General features: G+C 37.5%; 1 protein-coding gene across 3 annotated transcripts in view; it reads left to right on the forward strand.

The window, feature by feature from the left end:
- The first annotated feature begins 594 nt into the window (after window positions 1–594).
- Window positions 595–20,251, forward strand: part of LOC102236454 (IQ motif and SEC7 domain-containing protein 1) — a 126,449-nt gene continuing 106,792 nt past the window's right edge. For 2 of the 3 annotated variants that reach the window (XM_023345536.1, XM_023345827.1), the window contains exon 1: window positions 597–1,283. In XM_023345536.1, the coding sequence (XP_023201304.1) occupies window positions 1,024–1,283 (260 nt within the window). In that variant the 5' untranslated portion in view covers window positions 597–1,023. Of the gene's footprint in view, window positions 1,284–20,251 lie in introns of all 3 variants that reach the window. The other variant, XM_023345779.1, reaches the window with a different exon arrangement.

A 20,251-nucleotide genomic window follows, 5' to 3' on the forward strand; every position in this document is an offset into this window, starting at 1 on the left:
TATTACATCCACCACTAACTTATTCACTAATTTGGGCAACAGTAGGTAGCCTTCACTCCCCCTGTGCATCCAGAAGCCTTTTCCTTAAAATTATCTTCCTGATATTTTGACTGATTTTCTATTTGTCCATGTTGTCACACAAGGAAGCAGCGTGTGCCTTCGTGTAAAATGTTTTGAATGAACATTAGAGAACTAAAAACTAATGACATCACCTGAGCTGTCCTAAATTGTACTTGGGCAGCTTCTAAAAATATATGTAGTCCACACCTAACTCTCTATGTTGCAGTTATTTTTATTAGAAGGGACACAGAGCTCTGCTTTGTGATCGTAAACAGCTCTGATGGAGAGCAGAGAGGCACTTTGCGTTTACCAGGCTGCGCTGCAACATTAGAGAGAGCTGATCGATGCAGCAAAGTTACATTGAATCATTTCCCTGTCTGGCGCGTTTTGGAGGGTGAAACAGAACTCGGCGCAGTTACACTTGAACTCAAATCTGCAACGTCGCAGCAACACCTTGACCGCTCACTGAGACCTGCAGATTCATAAAACTTGAAAGCCCCGCCCACACCGCACGGCCAGCGTCTGTTTACGAAAAGTCACGGGAGCAGCATGGAGCGAGCGGAGAAATGTCACAGCGCGCTGCCAACAGGGGGAACAGTCAGACAGACATATGTGAGCGGACAGTCAGCTGTGTTCCTCAACATGAAGTCTGCCTCGCTCATATGTTAGCATCCGCTGACATTCCCAGCTTTTACACGCGTGGAGCTTCGTGGTGACTTGGACACGCGTCTGCTGGGAGCATTTCTGGTTTTCTTCTTTTAAACTAATAGACTTAGAGAGAAGAAGAAGAAAAAAAAAACAACAATGACGAGGCGTAAAAGGCTCGACCTACCGAATTGTTCCGCCTAAACCCAGCCAGGACCAAACAGCTGTCTCTTTCTCCCCCTCCTCTCGCCCCAACCTCACGGCTTCTTCGGGGGGAAAGCTCGGCGAAAACACATAGAAAGGAGTCAGGGGGGCGACATGGATTGTCCGACCGAGAACCCTACCAGGGCTGCGGAATATCTGAAGGAGCTTAACAAGATCATCGAGACCCAACAGGGGCTGCTGGAAAGGCAGAGAGGGAGGATAGAGGAGCTGGAGCAGCAAGTGTCCGACTTGTGCGCGGAAAACGCCTGCCTGAAGGAGCAGTACCAGCGGCACCTGGCAACCTGCAGGCTGCTGCAGGGCACCAGCAGCCTGGTCACACTGGGAGCCATCAAGGAACATGTCACTCACGACAAGTAAGAGATGACAAATAATCATCCCTTCTATATATATATATATATACATCAAAGTTAAATAGCCCCCGCTTATCAGCATACTCATTAAAGTTGGGAAATGTCCCCAATGACAGGCTGCCACGCTCTGATCAGCAGTTCATTCTGGGTTTGGTGGTGTCTGCTGCTTAAAAATGGGTCGCTCAATTACACAGAATTACAGAAAATTGCTGTAGTTGGGTTGTAAAGAGCCATGAAAATGCGTGTGAGAAAATGCTGGCCATAGCAACCACAAGCCATCCCTCTGTGTGTTAGGATGAGCACATAGTAGCAACCACACGTTTTAAAACACAGAGCTGCATTTTGTCTGACCGACATATCACAGCAAATAAGCACATTAAGATGGGATGTCAGTTATGCGAATGTGGTCGGTAATGTTTGTTTAATTTTTTTTTTCTCTCTGATCATCTATTCCAATATTTCCCCTTCGTCCCAATCATATTCAATAATTTCTGCTGCTAAAGTTGCCATACTTTTCAGTAAAACTCACTTTGCTGCGACCAAAACACATTTGTTTCGCTGTTTAGTGATAAATCATCCACACACACACACACACACACAAACAAGCTTCCGGGTATATGAATTTTGACATAAGGTGTCCTTTTTTGTGTTCATTTGTGTCTTTCTTTGTATTAAAATTCCTCTTTCTAAAACATCTACTTAAATTATTGGCTGCTGCAAAAATGTTTAAGCAATATTTGAGAACACCTGAAATTCAGGAAAATTTGGCAAAGATGAAGCAGAGGTTTGAGGATGACTAAAGCAATCTGGAATGGTCAAATTTAATTACCCAAAATCCTCTGGGTCCATTCAAGCCACGTTATAGACAGAAGTATAACAATGCATCCAACTCATGATATTAGGTTCATTATAGCAATATTTTTATTTATTATGGAAGCTAATATTTACTGATGTCATCCTAGTGACAAAATATATATTTTTTGTTTTTACAAATTAAAAAAAATATCTTAAACTGTTTGTTTTTTAAATAGATAATTATCCGGTTTAGGTTTGATCACTATATTTTAGATTCTGAATTAGATATGCTCAAATGCATTCCTAAAATACTTTATCAGCATGGCACTGACGATAAGCTAACTTTATCATCTTTGGGGTTATCAGAGTCAAACTCTGGCCCAAATAGTTGAACCCCTGGCAGCCCCATTGCTTCAAAGTCAATGTCAAAACTAATAAAAAGTTGCCATATGTTCACCAATATCAGCAGATCAATGTATTTTGTGTGCCTCTTGTGATGTCATCAAGGCAAATGCACACAAAGCCGATTACGCTGTTTGTTTTTCATTGAAGGCTTTTTGAATACCATGTAAAAACGTCAGTGGCAGTCTCTATTTCACTACCTACCTGTTTTTTATTTCCAATGCACATTTGTTTTTGGTTTTAAAGTGCACTGGATATTGTCTTTAAATGTTCTGGATAAACACATTAGTATCTGTGAAATTATGTAACAAAAAAAAGGGACACAAATTGATTATGCAGCTATGCTTCAGGCAAGGCAGTGGGTTGAGCTTCAGGAAGAGGAGAGCAGATAGAGTAACATCATTGAGCATCTGGCTGTAGTTTCTATAAAAGACCTTTATAGTTGGGCACCATCAGGGTTACCCTCCCCGGTTAAAGTTCACTGTCGTTTAGCTGGATTCCCAAAATGCCTCGGCTTGCAGACATTTGACTGAGCTTCTGACAGCCTGTAGGATCATGTGAATGTGCCTGACCTTTGTCTCCGGGGACATGTCCATGTCATGGGGATCAGTGGCAGCAAATCAATACTTTTGACTCAGGGGCTGTGTGTCTTTGCTGGTTGATAAAACTCGACTCATGAGATTAGGCTGCTGACCTTTAGCATACTTCCATCTGTAAATCTTGCTCTAGCGTCATGAAAGAGCATTCTGTGGGGCTTCTCCATAAAATCAGCCTTTTGTCATCTTTGATCCTCTAAGGCCTCAGTGGCTCTTGAGTGTTGAATTTTACTTAGAAATCTGTTTACCTCAGCAACTCCTGATGGATATGTAGCTGCTGTTTGGTTTATGGAGAATGAATTATTTAAAATGTTAGTTATGGAAAGACATTTAAAAAGATACAGAGGCCTTCAGCAAAAGCTTACACCAGAGATATGCAACTTTACAATTTCTAACATGTACTCACTGTGCCTTGCAAATATGTGCAGCTCTTAAACATTTCACATTTCCTCACAGTAAATGTGAAATGTACACATATATTGTGTACATTTAAATGGAGTTTATTTTTTAAAGATAATTATCCAGTTTAAGTTTGATCACTCAGTGTGTAATAAGTTTTTTTTATACCATAAACTTCTTATATATTATTGGAGTTCAATGTGATAAACCAACACAAAGTAGTAGATAACTGTGAAGAAGAAGAAGGAAGTTGCTTTTCATATTATTTTACGAACAACAATTTGAAAGGTGCACCATGTATTGGTTTTCAGTCCAATATTTCTATACGCTATAGAAACTTCTTAAACTGCAAAGACAGCTGCAATCCTTGGGAGTACCTCTCCAGCAGGTTTGTACATCTGAACATTGGAGAGCATATAAGCATCTCAGGCACTTCGGTTAGCTGGATTCCCAAAATGCCTCGGTAGTAAAAGAGATGGGTAGAGATGTATAAAGTTATAATTTATTGACACAGGTTTTCAGATGGATTTAGATCTGAACTTCTAAAACATAAGTTGCCTTTGACCTACGCCTTTTTGTTGTTGTTCTGATCGAATGTTTAGGATTGTTTTCCTGCTGGGAGGTGAATCTTGAATCTCTGCTCAGGTCTGAAGTCTTTTTGAATCTGTAAAATGTTTTCTCCTGGAGTGGTGGATCTCTGTAGCTCCTCCAAAGTTCCCATGGCCCATTAGGGTTTTTTCTGACAAATTCTGTTTTTGCTCTGCCTATCTGTTTCGGTGTTGGTAGCTCTACACATGTGTCAGACTGTTTCTCCTTTTGAATCATGAATTGAATAGTACTCCAATAGAGGTTTAAAGTGGGGGATTAATGTTTATAACATAATCCAGCTTGAAACTCCACACTTTCTAGGTTTTTTATTAGTGATAAAAAGTTATTACCATGCTTACTTTTTCTTCTATTGTACAACTACCCTACTTTTTGTATTAGTATATATATAAATTTATATATATAAAAATACGGCGTATACTGAGAACTTACTGTAGTCTCTTCTTTCAAATGAAACTGTTTAGTCATCAGCGAATAGCGAATGGAAGCAACAATATCTTTTCCTTAGTTCTTTGTTTACCTTCAGGGTTTTCCAGGAAGGTCCATGCTGAAAGTGTTCTCTGTATCTGACTTTCTCTGCATACTTTCAAAGTAAGTATGGAGCAGCATCAGAAGTGCCAAAAGGCGTACAACTATTCAAGTTCTGTGTTTTATCAAAAAACATTGAAAACACCCCAAAATCTTAGCTTTATACATCTCTATACATCTCTTTTACTGCCAGGAGCTGTAGTTTGAAGGCAGTGCAAATGCTGATCGAGTAAAAAAAAAAAAAGCATATTTGACATTTATCATTAGTGTAAGTTATTTTGGTGTTAAGAATTTTATTCTTTCTGAGGCGGTGAATGCTGTCTCTTTTGTTTTGAGCCAAAATTGATTTGAGTGTGTGAATGTTCACACATATTTTGGCCACATTATCAACCGAATAAACACTCCAGAGCAAATGAAGGATCACGTGTCTGAAAATCAACACTATCTTCAAACAGCAGATGTTTGAAGGGACACACTTCAGTCCATGGCATTGCCTTTATTTCCTCTAAAATGAATGCTGTGCAGGTTGGTGAAGACAAAGCATATCCGGTTTCTTGTGACAGGACACACTGGAGTGTCTTTTCAACAGTATGCTAATAATGTAGACAAAGCTGTGTGTGGTGTAAAGACTTTCCTTTTGCTAGTTCACTGTATGATAGCTGTCATTGCTGTGACTTACAGGAACTGGATGAAAGAAGCAAGTAGGTTTTCCTCCAGTTAAATAAATAGCCTTTTCCTGGGTCATTTGTCTAAATGTACAAAAAGTCTTCTCTTGAGGAAAAACAGGCTTTTTTACTATAATTTTTTTTTGTCTTGTGTCAAATAAAAAGAAAAGGATATTATTGTACATTAACCTCTTAAGAACTTTTGAATATTTGAATATTGGAACAAATTTCAGAATTTCTCAAGTACTCAACCTAAATCTCAGTCAATTTGCTCTTTCCTTTTCTGGGTTTAATCTGTACAAACAGTGAAGTGCTGGAACTGTTAGTCCAGCATTCACCTTGTTGTATAAGGATCAGAATGGTGTAGAAGTCCAGGACCCCAGAGGAAGAGAGGAAGTAAATGCATGGAGAGAAATCTTAAATTAATTTTAAGAACTTTGTATTCATGTGCTTTTAGAGCACCCTTTCATGCACAATATATTGATATCAACATAAGTATCAACGGAAACTTTTTTTAACATATTGGTATCTGTCCGATAAGTAAAGCTGAGCTGATATGAACAACCAGTGTTTATTGGGGCCTTTCTTGCTTGTGTTTCAGGAGGACAGTGTTAGTCATGTGGTATTCGTTAGATCAAATACCAACCTTGTACTGTATTCCATACAGGATTGTTTAACTGAAGCAGAGAAACAATGAAGGCGGTGTGGTCGCTTTTACATGGTGTCGAAAGAATAGGGAAATATATGTATAGGCTATATATATATTATGTGTAATTTCAGGGAATCGGCCACAGCAGTGGTGTTGAAATCAGACATCAATATTTGCCCAAATTGTTTAATCAGTGCATCCCTAGTTTATACAAATACCCCACTACACTTTCTAATACCTATCTTCTATGGTGTATATGGAAATTCGCCGGTTGAGTAAATGACGTGTAGACATAACCGTTTTTAGGCACCTGTATTGTAGCACAATGTTTTCTAACTCTGGTCCTGAAGGCACATACTGCCCTGCGTATTTTAGGTGTTTCCCTTCTTTAACATGCATGATTGCAAATGATGGCTGACTAACAAGCTTTTGTTGAGCTGCAATTATTTGAATCAGGTGTGTGCCAGGAAACATCTAAAACATGCAGGACAGTGCCTCGAGGACCAAGGTTGGGAAACGCTGCGTGTAGCATATGCAATGGTGCTCCATATGCACCATTACATATGCTACATCTCGTTGCTTGTACTTGTGACAGTACAATGACAATAAAGTTGAATTCTATTCTATTCTATTCTATTCTATTCTATTCTATATGCATTTTGTCCATGTCAGAAGATTCTGTGGCATTCACATAACAACTTGCTCTGCTGCTCCAAAATCTTCATTGTTGCTATGCAAAGTTTGTGGCAATGAGCTGATCATAATGTTGAATAAATTCATGTACGGTAATATCATGCAGATCATTTGTCAGTTGCCTCCTGTTTCACTTGACTTATGTTGAGTGTGCGATGTAGCGATGACCGACAGTCGCGGCTTGGCAGATTTATAGTAGAAACCCACTGCGATTGGCTCAGACCTGTTCAGCATCAGTTGGGCTTAAAAAAGGAAACTGAAGTAAACCATGAAAGATGTTGGACAGATTTTCTGTGTAACGCTTTATATCAACCCAGCTGAGTCGAGTTCCTCACCTCCACTGGTTCCACATTGCTTGATTAACCACTGAAAGCTGGATGTCACTGATAGCACTTGGAAAATTGACCAACTCTTATAGCAGCTCAGACAGACGCTTGTCTTTGCAAGTGTGCAGAGCATGAGACTCTCAACCCCTAATGACTGGTTGGTTACCAAATGGGGTAAGGGAGAAAAATAAAAAATGCTGCATTTGAAGTTGCGCTTTTGTTTTTAGTAGATTACATGCAACTAACTTGACGTAAATAAACCAAAAGTTGTGCTAAATAACATTTGTGGTTATGGTTGTCTAAATCGGTGTGTATCTAACAAACGCCACTATGGTCACTGTGGTATATTTATACCATATTATGTAAAAATAAGACTTTTTGATTTATTAGAACAAGCAGTTCCTCTTCTGCTGTTTACCTTTTACAGCTAGTATGGCACTGCCAGAAATCACAGGGGGTATTTTGTAGTTTGCAGATGTGTTTGTAGATATCAGTACACACTACAGTCTACTTCTTTAATGCCGGAACCTGCTGAAACAGCATTTTGAGGTGAACTTGAAACGAAGTGTAAAAGCTAATGGCCCTAAACAAGACATGCACATAGAGTAGCTGAGTTAGGGACTGTGTTTTTTCACCTCCAAACTTCCAAGCTTGTATACACTAACTCAGTTTCTAGCTGTAAATTGGACAGTGTTCCGTTTGATGAAATATTTTTCCTGTGCACATTGAAAAACTAGAACGGTAATGAAGTTGTCAAAGAAATGCAAAGGCTCAAAGCCTTGGTGGACATGAAGTGCAGTTTAAAAGTTTTCTTCTTTTGTTGTCACTCTTGCATTTTTCAGACCATCAAAGAAATGTTAATACCAGACATAGATAATCTGAGTGAATACAGAAAGTTATTTTAAATGAGATTTTAACTATTTATTGAATGAAAATAGCTAACCAAACAACCCTGACCCTATGTGAAAGTAATGGCAAGTGGTTCTGCCACCCTCTGATAGCAATAAGTGCCATCAAGCACTTGTGTTAGTTTTTATGTCGCTGTTAATCTGTTGGGTTTGTAAAATACCCAACATAAATGGCATGCATATGGCTATGCTAATCCACTTCAATCCAATTTAAATCTATGCTTTGTTTAGGTCACTCCCAAACTTTTGTTTAGTGGAGGGTTTTTTAGCCATTCAGAAGTACACTTACTAATTAGCTTTGGATCACTGTCTTGTTGGATGTGTAACCCAGGAGCAGTTCAGCTTAAGGTGATGAACCAATGGGTGGGGATTCTTCTTTAAAGTTTTAAGGTAGAGAGAGGAATCTATGGCAATTATGTTGACCTGTCCAGGTCCTAAAGCAGCAAAGCAACTCCAGATGATCACACTTCAGTCTTTTCACGTCTTTCACAAAGGTCCACTTTTGTCTTGTGGATATTTTTTCAAAAGTCTTGGCGATCATCAGTTTTATTTGGTAGATTTGACACAGGTCATTCATTATTTTCAGTCAATAGTGGTTTCAGGCATGGTGCTCTCGCATTAATACCATAATTTCTCAGTCTCTGTCTTATTGTTGAATCCTGCTCACTGATCCTAACTAAGGCAAATTAAATCTGCAGTACTTTAGGTGTCACTCTGGATTCTTTTGCGACTTCATGGCTGTGTTGTTGACTTGCTCTTGGAGTAATTTTGGGAAGCCAGTTACTCCATTTTTTTCCACATTAAGTATATGGGGTAGATTTTTTCCCCTTTAATAAATGAAATCATCGTTTCAAAACTGCATATTGTAGCGTGTCTGATAATGTTTGTTTGATCTCAAACATGTTAGTGTGACAAAATTACAAAAGCAAAAATAGAAATCTGTAAGGGAGCAGATACTTTTTCATTGCACTGTATGTCAACGTGCAGTTGTTATATAAATTTCTTCTGCTTTTTACCTACTGCAAATACAGCACATCCTGTTTGTTCATAGTTTATGAGGAAATAGGTGAGCTTTGCTTTTATTTCCAAGTCAGTTCAGAATGAAGATGTTTCAAAGTCTCTTTTCATGTTCGGAGAAATATAAAGGAAGGGAGAAAGGAAACAGACTGTGCACAACCAAACACGTGAGTGAGTATTTCTTCAGCAGAGAGCTCCATTAATGTGTTTGCTGCTATCTTGGGTTGACCTAAAATAGGAAGCTATTTTCCCTTCGTGTTGTGTCTGTATTTCTTCCCTTGACCCTTTTTTTTTAGAAACAAAAGACAGAGAGCCATAAATGTGATGCGCCACAGATTGCGGAGCTGGTGTTGCCAAGTCAACAGATTTATGAGCGGATTGTGCAGAACAAGCTCCTGTGTAACATGGTCAGTCCAGTTCTATGGGTGTACACAAAGACTGCACAGATTTAGGGGACATACTGTAGTAAGCACTGATCCTGATTCTAAACTGTATGATCTGTCTTTGGAGATTGGCACCTGGTATGTAAAAACAATTTGCAACATTTTGAGATAAGTTAGAAATAACATGCCACCATTCTCCATTTACATTTCTGACTATCTAGTTTTCTTTTCTTATATATACCAATAATATATAAGATTAGTTTAGATTATTTCTAAACTAATCTAAAAAATGTATGTCTCCTTTTCCTGTATAAATCCAGTATAAAGTCACTGCTGACAGTGGTTCTGATGAAAGGTTGCTGCTGGTTTAATCAGAGTGCATCACTCATGATATTAACCCGTCTCTGGGGTATGTGGGGGTATACTCCATGCAATCACTTTTATTTCTTATCTCCTAACTGCTTGGTGCATCTGCCTGTCCATGTTTAGCATTCAAACTTTGTCCCAGGCTCAGATAGCCAACCGAGTGTAAACAATATTTGGGATGCTGACCTGATCGCTGGAGAGATAACGTCTTCAGCAGGGGATGGAAATCAGCTGATGTGTCGTTTCCAGAAAAGCTGTATTTGAATGCAGATCTTCAAACATTAAAGAGAAGCTCTTTAATGCCTGGTTTGGCAGCTTATCTTGTGTTGCACAGAGAGAGGCATACTCGTTGTTTCCTGACAGAATAAAGGAAAATCAGGCATCAGAAGGATGTCATCTCTCAAGTTGTTTTTATCTAAGTAGTCATTTAAATTTCTTATAAATCTGAGTGAGTAAAGAAGCAAAATTAGACTTAAAGATCAATTATTAATGAATGACGTGAGAAATCTTTACAAACTCCAGCACCCGTCCTGTTAGCGCACTAATGAGCGTTTCCGTGCTGACGAATGTGCATCAAAGCTATTGAGGTGTCAATTCATCTCGACCTCGATGTGTGAAAAGATGTCTCCCTCCACGTTCTCATTTCTGCAGGTTTGTGAGGCCAGGCTGTACATACAGTAAAATAACGTTTCATGGTGTTCATGTTCACTTGTATATTTTTGGCTGTGATTAAACTGAAATTGCTTTGATGCCGTAGCCCTGCAGTTTTTATGTTCTTGGTGAATTCAAGCAGCTGCATAATTATGCAAATAGCAATTTTTGATCAAAAATGTCTTTACTGTACTCATTTAATTTCAGCAAAAAGTTGGACAGCTGTTCAAGCAATTTAGCTTGAAGCATTTCTTAAAAAAAAAAAAAAAAAAATCAATGTAGTCATATCTCTGGAAGTGGGATGTTTGACCAGTCCCAGTTTTAAAACTAAACAAAACAAACTTATTTTGCATTTATATTTTTTTGTTCAAACTGTTTTTTCCCTTTAAATCTATTCTATTAACATGCACATAATATTATTGGCATTGTCATGCATGATGCACAAGTTGCCAACAGTTTACATGTAAATTCAGTAAAGTTAATCAATATTTATTTTTGTTTTGGAATATAATCATAAAACCTTTACAATAATGTTGAGTAGAAATAACCACAATATATATAAAGTGATCTCTTACTTTTGTTATACATGAAAAAGCAACTGTTTTAGTGTTGCAAAAATAATAGATTGCATATTTTAATATTTTATTATTATTATTATTATTATTATTATTATTATTATTATTATTATTATTATTATTATTATTATTATCAATTAGATTTATTTATATTTAAAAATATTAGTTTATTAACCGCTGTTAAGTTTAATAGCGGTATTTCCAGAGCTTATTCTGCAGAATAAAACTGCTTTTTGTCATTTTGTTCCACAAAATGTACCACAAGCATAAGAAGCTGAGGATTAGATCTAATTAGGCCACCCTACAGCTCATAGTTTGCTCACTGTAGTGTTAAAGCAATGTTACTTTAATAATTGTAATCCGTGTCCCTACTTTAGTGTCCACATCATGATTGTGTGTACGTTTTTGGTACTGGAAATAGTAAAATATGTTTTTCTTGGAAGCCAAAAAGAGTGTAGCACCTTTTGTTGTTGTTGTTTTTTTTCAGCCAGCTGAATGTCAGCACACAGCAACCGATGTGCCAAGGACAGTGAAGCTCTGTTCTGTGATCCATGTAGCAGGACAAAGCCCTGTTCACGCTCCTCTTTTCTATTGTACTCCATTAAAATAGCTTCAAACTGCAGGCGCAGCATGACAGAAATCTTGTGGGAATTTGAAATCATATTATTTTTAAATCTTGGTGTTTCTTGATTCACCTCATGTCTGCTTTTGTAAATAGTTTGGAAATAAGACTGTGGATAAAAATATTAGGTTGAATAATGTTAAGGTTTTACCCTGCTATTCTGTTCACTCAGGCTACAGGGAAAGTTGAAGCCTGCTTAGAATAGGTTTCCATAAATATCACAGGCAATAAGGAAAAAGAACAGATTTTAGGTTTATTAATTTTTATTTAATTTCTCACTGAAATTACACATTTTCATTGTTGTCAAATCTTCCGTCTCTAGTTCAATGTGGAGTAAAACTTACTTGTGTCCTAATATATCTAAGCCCTAAGTATGTTACTCTAATGGGGAATTTAACATGTGCAGCTGGTCAAATTGTTTGTGTTCATAAATAAATAACTGTGCTGTCTAAATTTTCCTCCCGCATGGTTGCACAACATCTTCCAATTCGTTTGTGAATATTGAAAATGTTGAATTTGCAGCTGAAGATCTACTTTTGGTCTAATCAAATGTTATTTACTTCAACTGGTCCCATCCACAGCTCTTTTAACCCTGTGGTGCTGCTCAGCATCTGTTTGGATGATAGGATTTTTATAGAAAATGTATGCTTTTCTGTTGAAAAGTTGAAATAATTTCAAGACCTACCAAAGGTTTCCTCAAGTGAAATGAAATTATATTTCCCCAGATATAGTGACAGTTGAGCAACTTACCCTTAATGTGCAATAAAATGATGTTTTCAGCTGTTTTCTTATGCTGCCATCTTGCTTTGCAGATATTGCAGCTAGCATGCCTTACGTTGTTTTAGCAATTTAAAATTTCACAACGTTCATCATAGGTCAGGTCACTGAACTTAATGTAGTTACCAGTCTCACTAAATAACACATATCATGCGCTGTGGCAGCATCTATCAATTGTACAGGCATGTCTGAATGAAGCATGAGAACATCAATAGAGAAGTGTCTAGTTTGTGATTGACTTAATGCTCCTGCAGCACCAGATCAATGCAGCCATTAATTTTGTGTAGAAATGGATAAAGAAAGATTAGATATCCTACTGGTCTCTGAAGCGACACAAAGGTTTCAAATGTCGTCAGTTTAAATAATTGACTTTACAGGATTGTACTTTTAGAAGAACCAGAGGTCAACTGGGATTATCATTAGCTGTTTATTTTATGTTGTTTATTTTGCCATGCATGCCATCTAACGATTTTTAAATGATTCTAAATGTGAAGAAATACTGTACGATTTGTGACTTAAATTCTGTTTTATCTGAGAGGTTAGGGGTTAGTGTGTGTTGCTTGTTGCTTATGTATTTCGAGCATGTCTCTGGATAAAGCGTGCTGAATTTATAATCCCTTTCTTCATCAGGGCAGTATTGCATACTTTATAATTACCTCACCATCCAGGGATGAAAACTCTGTGCTTTGAACAATCAGCAACAATTAACACAATTTACCAGAAAATAGGTTGGACTACAGTGAGTAGGAGCCACTGCAAGCCTTTGGCCTTCTGTGGTGAGTGAATCTTGATGAGAGCAGATGAAGCATCTGCATTCTGTGGTTAAATAATGTTGTCAGGTCATTGTTGCAACATTTTAGTAGCTTGTGCAGAACGTCTCTGTGCCGTATGAAATGTAAGGTTTACCCATGTGACAGAACTTTCTTTACACATCCAGAAAACCTGGGGCAGCCTCACTTTGCTGATAATAAACAATTTATGCTATAATCTCAGATGTGTTGAAAGAGAGTTTTACTGAACTAAAACAGTGGGTTTTCCTATAGAAATTCAAGGCAGATGTGCAATACTTGGACATGGTTGTAATGCAGATAACCACAGGACAGCTTTAAATACAAGTAGTGTGGTTTAATGAAATAGGCACCATATATTAAAGTTTTGCATAAGGGCTGTTTCGGGTTGTTGATTTTGGCCTTTGCATATATCTTCTTTAAACCTCTGGTGGCTTTATAATTGCCTTTATTAGTTATAATCACTGTGTCTTGGCTTCTTTACTGTAATTTGCTGCCCGAGGAAACTTCAGCTGCCCTCACTAAGCTCCTGGATAGAGCCTGTGTACTGGAGATTGGCAAGTTCATAAACAGTTCACCCCGAGCCACTGTAACAGTGTTAGCATGTGTCTTGAGGCCCCCTCAGAAGGAAATAATAGCATAATGGGGAAAGCCTTTTCTTGTGGCCAGTGCTGTCCACTCGTTTACCCAGTGATCTGCTGAACAATCAGTGCGCCAAACAAAATTTATGAGCACATACTCTCCCTCTCTTCAGCAAATGCCTTCTAATGAAATACCCTTGATAGATCAATGTCTACACAGGAATGATTTGCATTTGGTCTAACCTATAAATCTTTGGCAATGGCCAAAGACATGGAGCTTGCTCTCAAAATCAGCTGCAGGCTCCCTTCATCTCTAAGAGACCATTTCTCTACGAGCATTTTGGTGTGGGAGCAATCCTGCTGGAAGAAAGCCACCAACCGCTGACCCATTGTTACCTGAATCAAGTCTTTAATGTGGAGTTAACAAATGCTTTGTGTACTTTGATGCTGCATGTCATTTGCCTCAAGGGAAAGCATAATTAAGTCTTAAAGAGCATTCCTTAGGTTACAAGCTAGGGAGTGGGATATTACAGTTTTATATGGCCGTTAGTGGGAAAAGCTTTACTGTTCTTAAATGTTTTTTTTTTGTTGTTGTTTTGCAAAATTCCTTCTCATTTGCCTGCTAGCCAGTTTCTGCTTGCAGAAAGAACACCCCATCCTTGTTCTCAGCCCTGAATCTCAGTAGTAAAAATGAAAATATGACTTGGACCAACTCGCCAGCCAGCAGCAGTGGGACTTTAAAGTGAGAGGAGCAGTTAGGCTGAGGGAGCAACAGAGGTGATAAATCTTTAAGAATCCAGCTGCAGACCTCACTGCAGGCCACTTCCTGTCACATTCACAGGCTCCTTATGAATTGGTCATTACTAGACAGTAGCTGGTCACTGCCATTTAGGTATTTCAAGGTTTTAAAAAGTTCTGAACTACTAAAATTTTGAATGATATCGTCCGTACTGTTTAAAGTCCTTTTAGTAAAAAGTTAGAGAAAGTGCCAGAGTGGTTGGCGTTTTGCTTAGCTTTGAGCATGAATGCTCCCCCACACTGTTGTGGCCAGCTGTTAATAATTTTGCATTAACATTGATTATTGTGATTCTATTTGCTTTCCTATTTGAAAAAGGGGAGATGTCAAAATGACAGCATCTTTTCTGCCTCAATCATATTCTGTTTGGTTGATCCAGCTGCTGGATGGCTTTAATTGTAGCCAGCTGAACTACATCAGTACAATTTTGCAGTAGAACAGATGTTTATGAGTGTTTACCTGCTATTCAATCCATAGTCCAGTGATTCCTGTCATTGGTAGTGGTGGGTGTCAAAAACTGTGCCTTTAAAACTAGGCTTAGCTTTTGGCATTTTGAAAAGGTTTTAACTTTTGCAGTAGATTTTTGCAAGTTGCCATTTCTTGCAGGATTGATGAAAGAACTTGGTTGTAGGAGAAAAGGGCTCTTTGCTGACATTGCTCCAACGACTAACTGGCTTATAGAGGACTCTTAGGAGTTGCTATAGAGACTTTATGACCCCAAAATCTCACGGGTAAATATGACATGACATGGAGCCCCATTTTTATTCAAACTGCTCACATATTTATTTTGCCACAACTCGGTGAGCAGGACACTTTTGCAAAAGAAAAAAAAAATTCAAACATTTCCAACAACTAAACAGATACTTATGGATTACAAAAAGATATTAGTTGTATTTATTTTAAATTATTTTTAAGATTTTGAACAATTATGCAACTGGGGACTGTCTTTAAAACCTTTTTTTTTTCTTTACTGAAGAAATGTTCTAAGATTGAAGTTTGGGGTTTTTCTAAAATTGTGTCAATTATGAGAGGAATCTTTGCAAGAAAATAGCCTTTCTTGATGTTGATGCACTCCACGACTGGTTTTACTTCAGCCTGGTGAAGCCCCATCATACTCATTCCACGTTGTTTCATTATTCCACACTGTAATCAACACTAAAACATCACACTTGAAGGGGGCCAGGAGGCCAAAGTGAGGTTGGCTTGTTCATTCTTTATTTCTTCACAGTTGAACCAATTATCCAGCTCTCAGCTGTCAAAACCAGCTGATGCAGCAGCCGAATCGAAGGCAATTTGTTGCGTAGTACCTGTGGAGAGCCATTTGAAAGGCTGCCACTAGTTTTCTGCCAAGCAGGGGTGTGTGCGTGCGGGCGTGTGTGTGTGTAGCTGACAAGGTGGAGGCTGAGTCAACAGCTAAACACAGATGAGGATCTGCTGCTCACACATCTTCTTAGTCATCAGGGAAATATGTCAACACAGACTTCCTCTTCTTTCACCACACAATGTTTGGGTTGAAATTTCAGTGAGAAGTAGTTAGTACATGTAAACAAGTTAATTTAGACACACAGTGCAGCTACTGTAGTTTTGGTTTCTGGCTTGTGTTGAGTGAGAGGCAGGTGACGAATATCAGAGTGACTTGCTGGTTTGCATTGGTTTTCTGTCATTCCTACGGGGCTGTAACTTGTTTCCACTCGGCCTGCTGGTGTGTGCACTTATTTTCTCTATTTTTATTAACCCCGGACTTTGTAAAAAAACGCTTAGGGCTTGTTTAAATCCAAGCAATATTTTCAGGAATGCATTCAGAATAAAAGTGAGATCTCCTGGTGTATATGGCTCCATGTGTCAGGTCCGCTGTTTAGCAGGTTCTCAAATTAAGGTAGGATAAAGGTCAGCCGGTTTTTCATCGAGAACAAACGCTTTAAGGGAACCGAAATATAAAAGTCAGAGCTTATTAACCTGTTCCAGTGCTTTCTTATATGAAGCAGAAGTAGTTTGTTTGAAATAAATGGAGGGTAAATAAATTTATTATACAATGATAAGCAAAAACAGTAGCAATACTTTTGAAGTCGTCTGGCCAATGTGTGAGAGTGAGGCCTTCCTTGAGGGGATTTGAGAATGTTGTACTCATATGTTACCATACTATAAAGTAGTACGTGCCTCAAATAAAAAAAAAATACCATAATAAGAACAGGTCTACTATTTCTTGTAATTAGTTTCATGGTTTTGGTTTTGGTTTCAGTTAACATTTGCTATTCTGAAAAACTTTCCAGATGGTTCCCTATGTAGTGCTGCCTCACAGAGTGGATTCAAGTTATAACATAGTTTTTTGCATTAAGATGAACATATCAATGTCAAATATGTCAAAAACAAGTTTAACCACACATTTACATAAATGTGGACATGAGTGCCATATTTATTTCTAGCTTTTAATAACTAATTTCTTTTTTTTTTTTTTGTAAGACTGATATGATTTGAACAACTTGAGTGATTTAACCTCCCCCTCCCCCCCAAAAAACGACTAGTATTTGGTGCTTTGAATTTGCAATGACCAAGTTTCTCTAATTTACAAATGATTACAACTAGACATCAATCCTTCATCCTCAACCACTTTAACAGAAAGAAACCTTCAGCAGTTTCCTGTTTTTGGGGTTTTATAAGTGTGTGGTTGTTATTGAAATAAAATGCACCTTTAAATGCAACTTTAAGGGTGACTAGAAGCAGGAATGAGAAATTGGACTTGCAGCTTGATTTGTAAGTCAAAACTGACAAAGTAGAGGGCATTTTCTTGGAAACCCACAATATTTAGCATTTTTCATGCGTTATTTTGTGGTTGGATCAAAAGTGGGAATCATTTTGCATTCTAAATTTATGACACATTTAAAAAAGGATCAAAGAAGACTCGCAAACATAAAAATTACGTTTTCAATCACAAGGGGACATATTTCCATCAAGGTAATTGATAATACAAAGAATTTACTTCAAATTGTGGCAGTAAAATCAATACAATATATTCATGTTTTTGGGCAGAAATGAGATTAATGTGTCTTGACTTCAATTTAAATGACATGTCACCAGGTCAGTACATCAATTCTTTAGGGCTCAGTCCCTCTGCTAGTGCATCTCACACTGCTTGACATTTATCTAAATAATGTATTGGCTGGTGGTGCAGTGTCAGAGTAGATAATGAGAAATCAACGCAGGTGAAGGAAGTGGGCAAACTATTTGGAACAGTTACCAGAGTTTTGTAGTAGTGTGTGTGCATGTGTCTGTGTATATTTGTGTGTATGTGTTTGCGGCAGATTGCCACCCTCATTTTTCTGGGCCAGACAGCTATTGAGGGTTACGCACCAGTAGCTCCATCCAGATGCAGCACATAATATGAGAAGCAAACCTCCACAGAGGAACGCTCTTTCACGTTTGTGCTGCTGATTTCGGCAGAAAACATGAATGCTAGATGTATGTCAGAGCTAAGAATGTTCAGTTCTGTAATATAAGTACTTCACTGAGACAGTGTTGCAATAACGCATCCACTCCCCCACAACCACGCATCTAGTGGACAAAAAAGCACAAACTCCTCTTTAGGAGTAAAATGCTGTACATTATATCATGACCGCCGTGAAAAATTGATCTTTTGAAATATTGACAATGAAATGTAAGACATGATGAAGCTCTGCAGCAACCTACCAACAATAATGATCTGCTAAATTTGTTTGCAGGTTCATTGATCATTTTGTGACAATGTTGTGAATGGAGGCAAATGTACAAATATTGTGATTCATTATGTTTTATTCTGTCAGCGAGGAGTTTATAAGGGACAGCACATAATATTTCATGGCTGCTGCTGAAGGAAAAAAAAACTTTGGGTAACTTCAATGATAACCGTGTGGTTTATTAAGCACAGTTTTGGATGAGTTTGGAGATACATATGCCAATATACCTATATATTTTTAAGGTAAAAGTAGAAATAGAAAAGGATTGTTTTTGCTTGTAGAAAAATATGCTATTTCTGTTTATAATACTTTCTTTTTTCATTTTTAAATTACTTTGCATAAAACATTTGACACAATCTCTGTCGTATCTCCTCTTTAAATATGAACAAGTTCAGTTTATTTCATGATCATTCTCGGTTGCCTGGATACCAATCCGGTCCCTTCATTTCAAGGCTAAATGAACTCTTCATCTTATTTTCACTGCAATATTTTTTTTCTCCCCTGGTGTATAACTTAATCTCTTTCTATGTCTCTCTCTTGCTTGTTTATTGAATTTTAAAGGCTAAAGACACATTTAGTTGACATCTTTATTTACTAAAAGTGATGCCCTGATCAGGGATTTGTGGCAAATTTCAAGTCTACAATAACTAGACAGAATGTTTTTGTATAAAATAGTTTGTCATGAAGTTTTACTGATACCCAAATTGACTGAGAGTCTTACCGAAAATAGCAACTTCCACATCAAAGATTGTTGCCCATGTCATAGAGTTTTATACATGGTTTATTCACTGATGAGAACATTTTTGGTCTTTTGATTTTGGGATCGGTCAGTCACTGGTCAGGGCCAATCAGGTCCAAATAATACCCTGATTCCAGACGTCAGTAGATTACTTGCTGTCACTAAATGATGATAATTTTTTCACAAAAAGGTGACTATAGACATGTTTTGTTTTGTTTTTTCGTTTTGTTTGTTTGTTCACAGAAAGGACAATATTTGTTATTCGGAATTACCCAAGAAATCATCTTTTGCCATTTTTGTGGTTTTTACAGAAAACCTCATTAACTCTGATGTCACATCATCACATGTTCAATCACAGTTGAAGCTGTCGGCATCTTTATGTAACCCAGACATTGTGACAAACATGTGGAGCTCTTCTGGTGTGTGTGTGTGTGTGTTTTTTTTTTAACGTGGCCTGTCAATGTTTCACAATCAGACAGTGGTATTAATCTGTGTTCTGAGCCAGTTTAATATTTTATCTTGATTAGCAGGTGTGCATATATTGGAAATCACTCAACTATTCTTGGTCCTTAACTTTCGTGGGTGATAATTCTTGTTTTTTGTCATGTTTTTGGCTTCAAAATCATGAATTGATCAGAGCAGAGCCACAGAATTACATTGCTTTGAAAATAACCATGCAAATGGTTATTCAAGTTGACTATTCAAACTACTGCTTTTCCTCTGTTGCATAGTCAGGCTATTTTAGATGCTTTCAAACTGAATAACTTGAACTTCCTGAATATTTGCTGCTGTGTAGAATTCACCAACTATGTAATTAGGCAACATTTTGTAAAATACTTGTACTAAATTCTATTGAAACTGATTTGCCAACCCTGACAGGAACACATCTGTTTGAATATTTAGCTTTGTTTACTTTTCTCAAAACAGCTGGATGAAGCAAACTGAGTTTTTCATTATGAGTAGGAGGAGACGATTAAATGAACTTAAAACACCGCACTGGTGTCTGCCAGTCTACATACATCTGATTACCTTTTGTCTACAATTTCAATAATGAATGCAGTACAAATTGTGGGTGTTTTGCCACTTAGTGACAGATGGGTTTTTTTTAGAGGATTTACCTATCTTCTTGTAAAGATAGGTACAACAAGATAAATCAAATCAATGCTGTAATGCATTGATTTGTATTTGATGTCCTTTTTTGTATGTTTTTATTTTTTGATACTTTGCCTTTTTTGGGACATGAATAAATCTGAATCTGAATGTGTGATTTTTTTTTTGTATTTGTAAATGTGGAAAAAAAATAAGCAAAATAGTATGATGATTAATTGGTAAACTAAATTGCACTTATGATTCAAATTGGTCTTTTACCTGATTCTAAATTTATAAATTTGTTGACATC

The sequence above is a fragment of the Xiphophorus maculatus genome, chromosome 1 (assembly GCF_002775205.1).
Source record: "Xiphophorus maculatus strain JP 163 A chromosome 1, X_maculatus-5.0-male, whole genome shotgun sequence".
Taxonomy (NCBI): domain Eukaryota; kingdom Metazoa; phylum Chordata; class Actinopteri; order Cyprinodontiformes; family Poeciliidae; genus Xiphophorus; species Xiphophorus maculatus.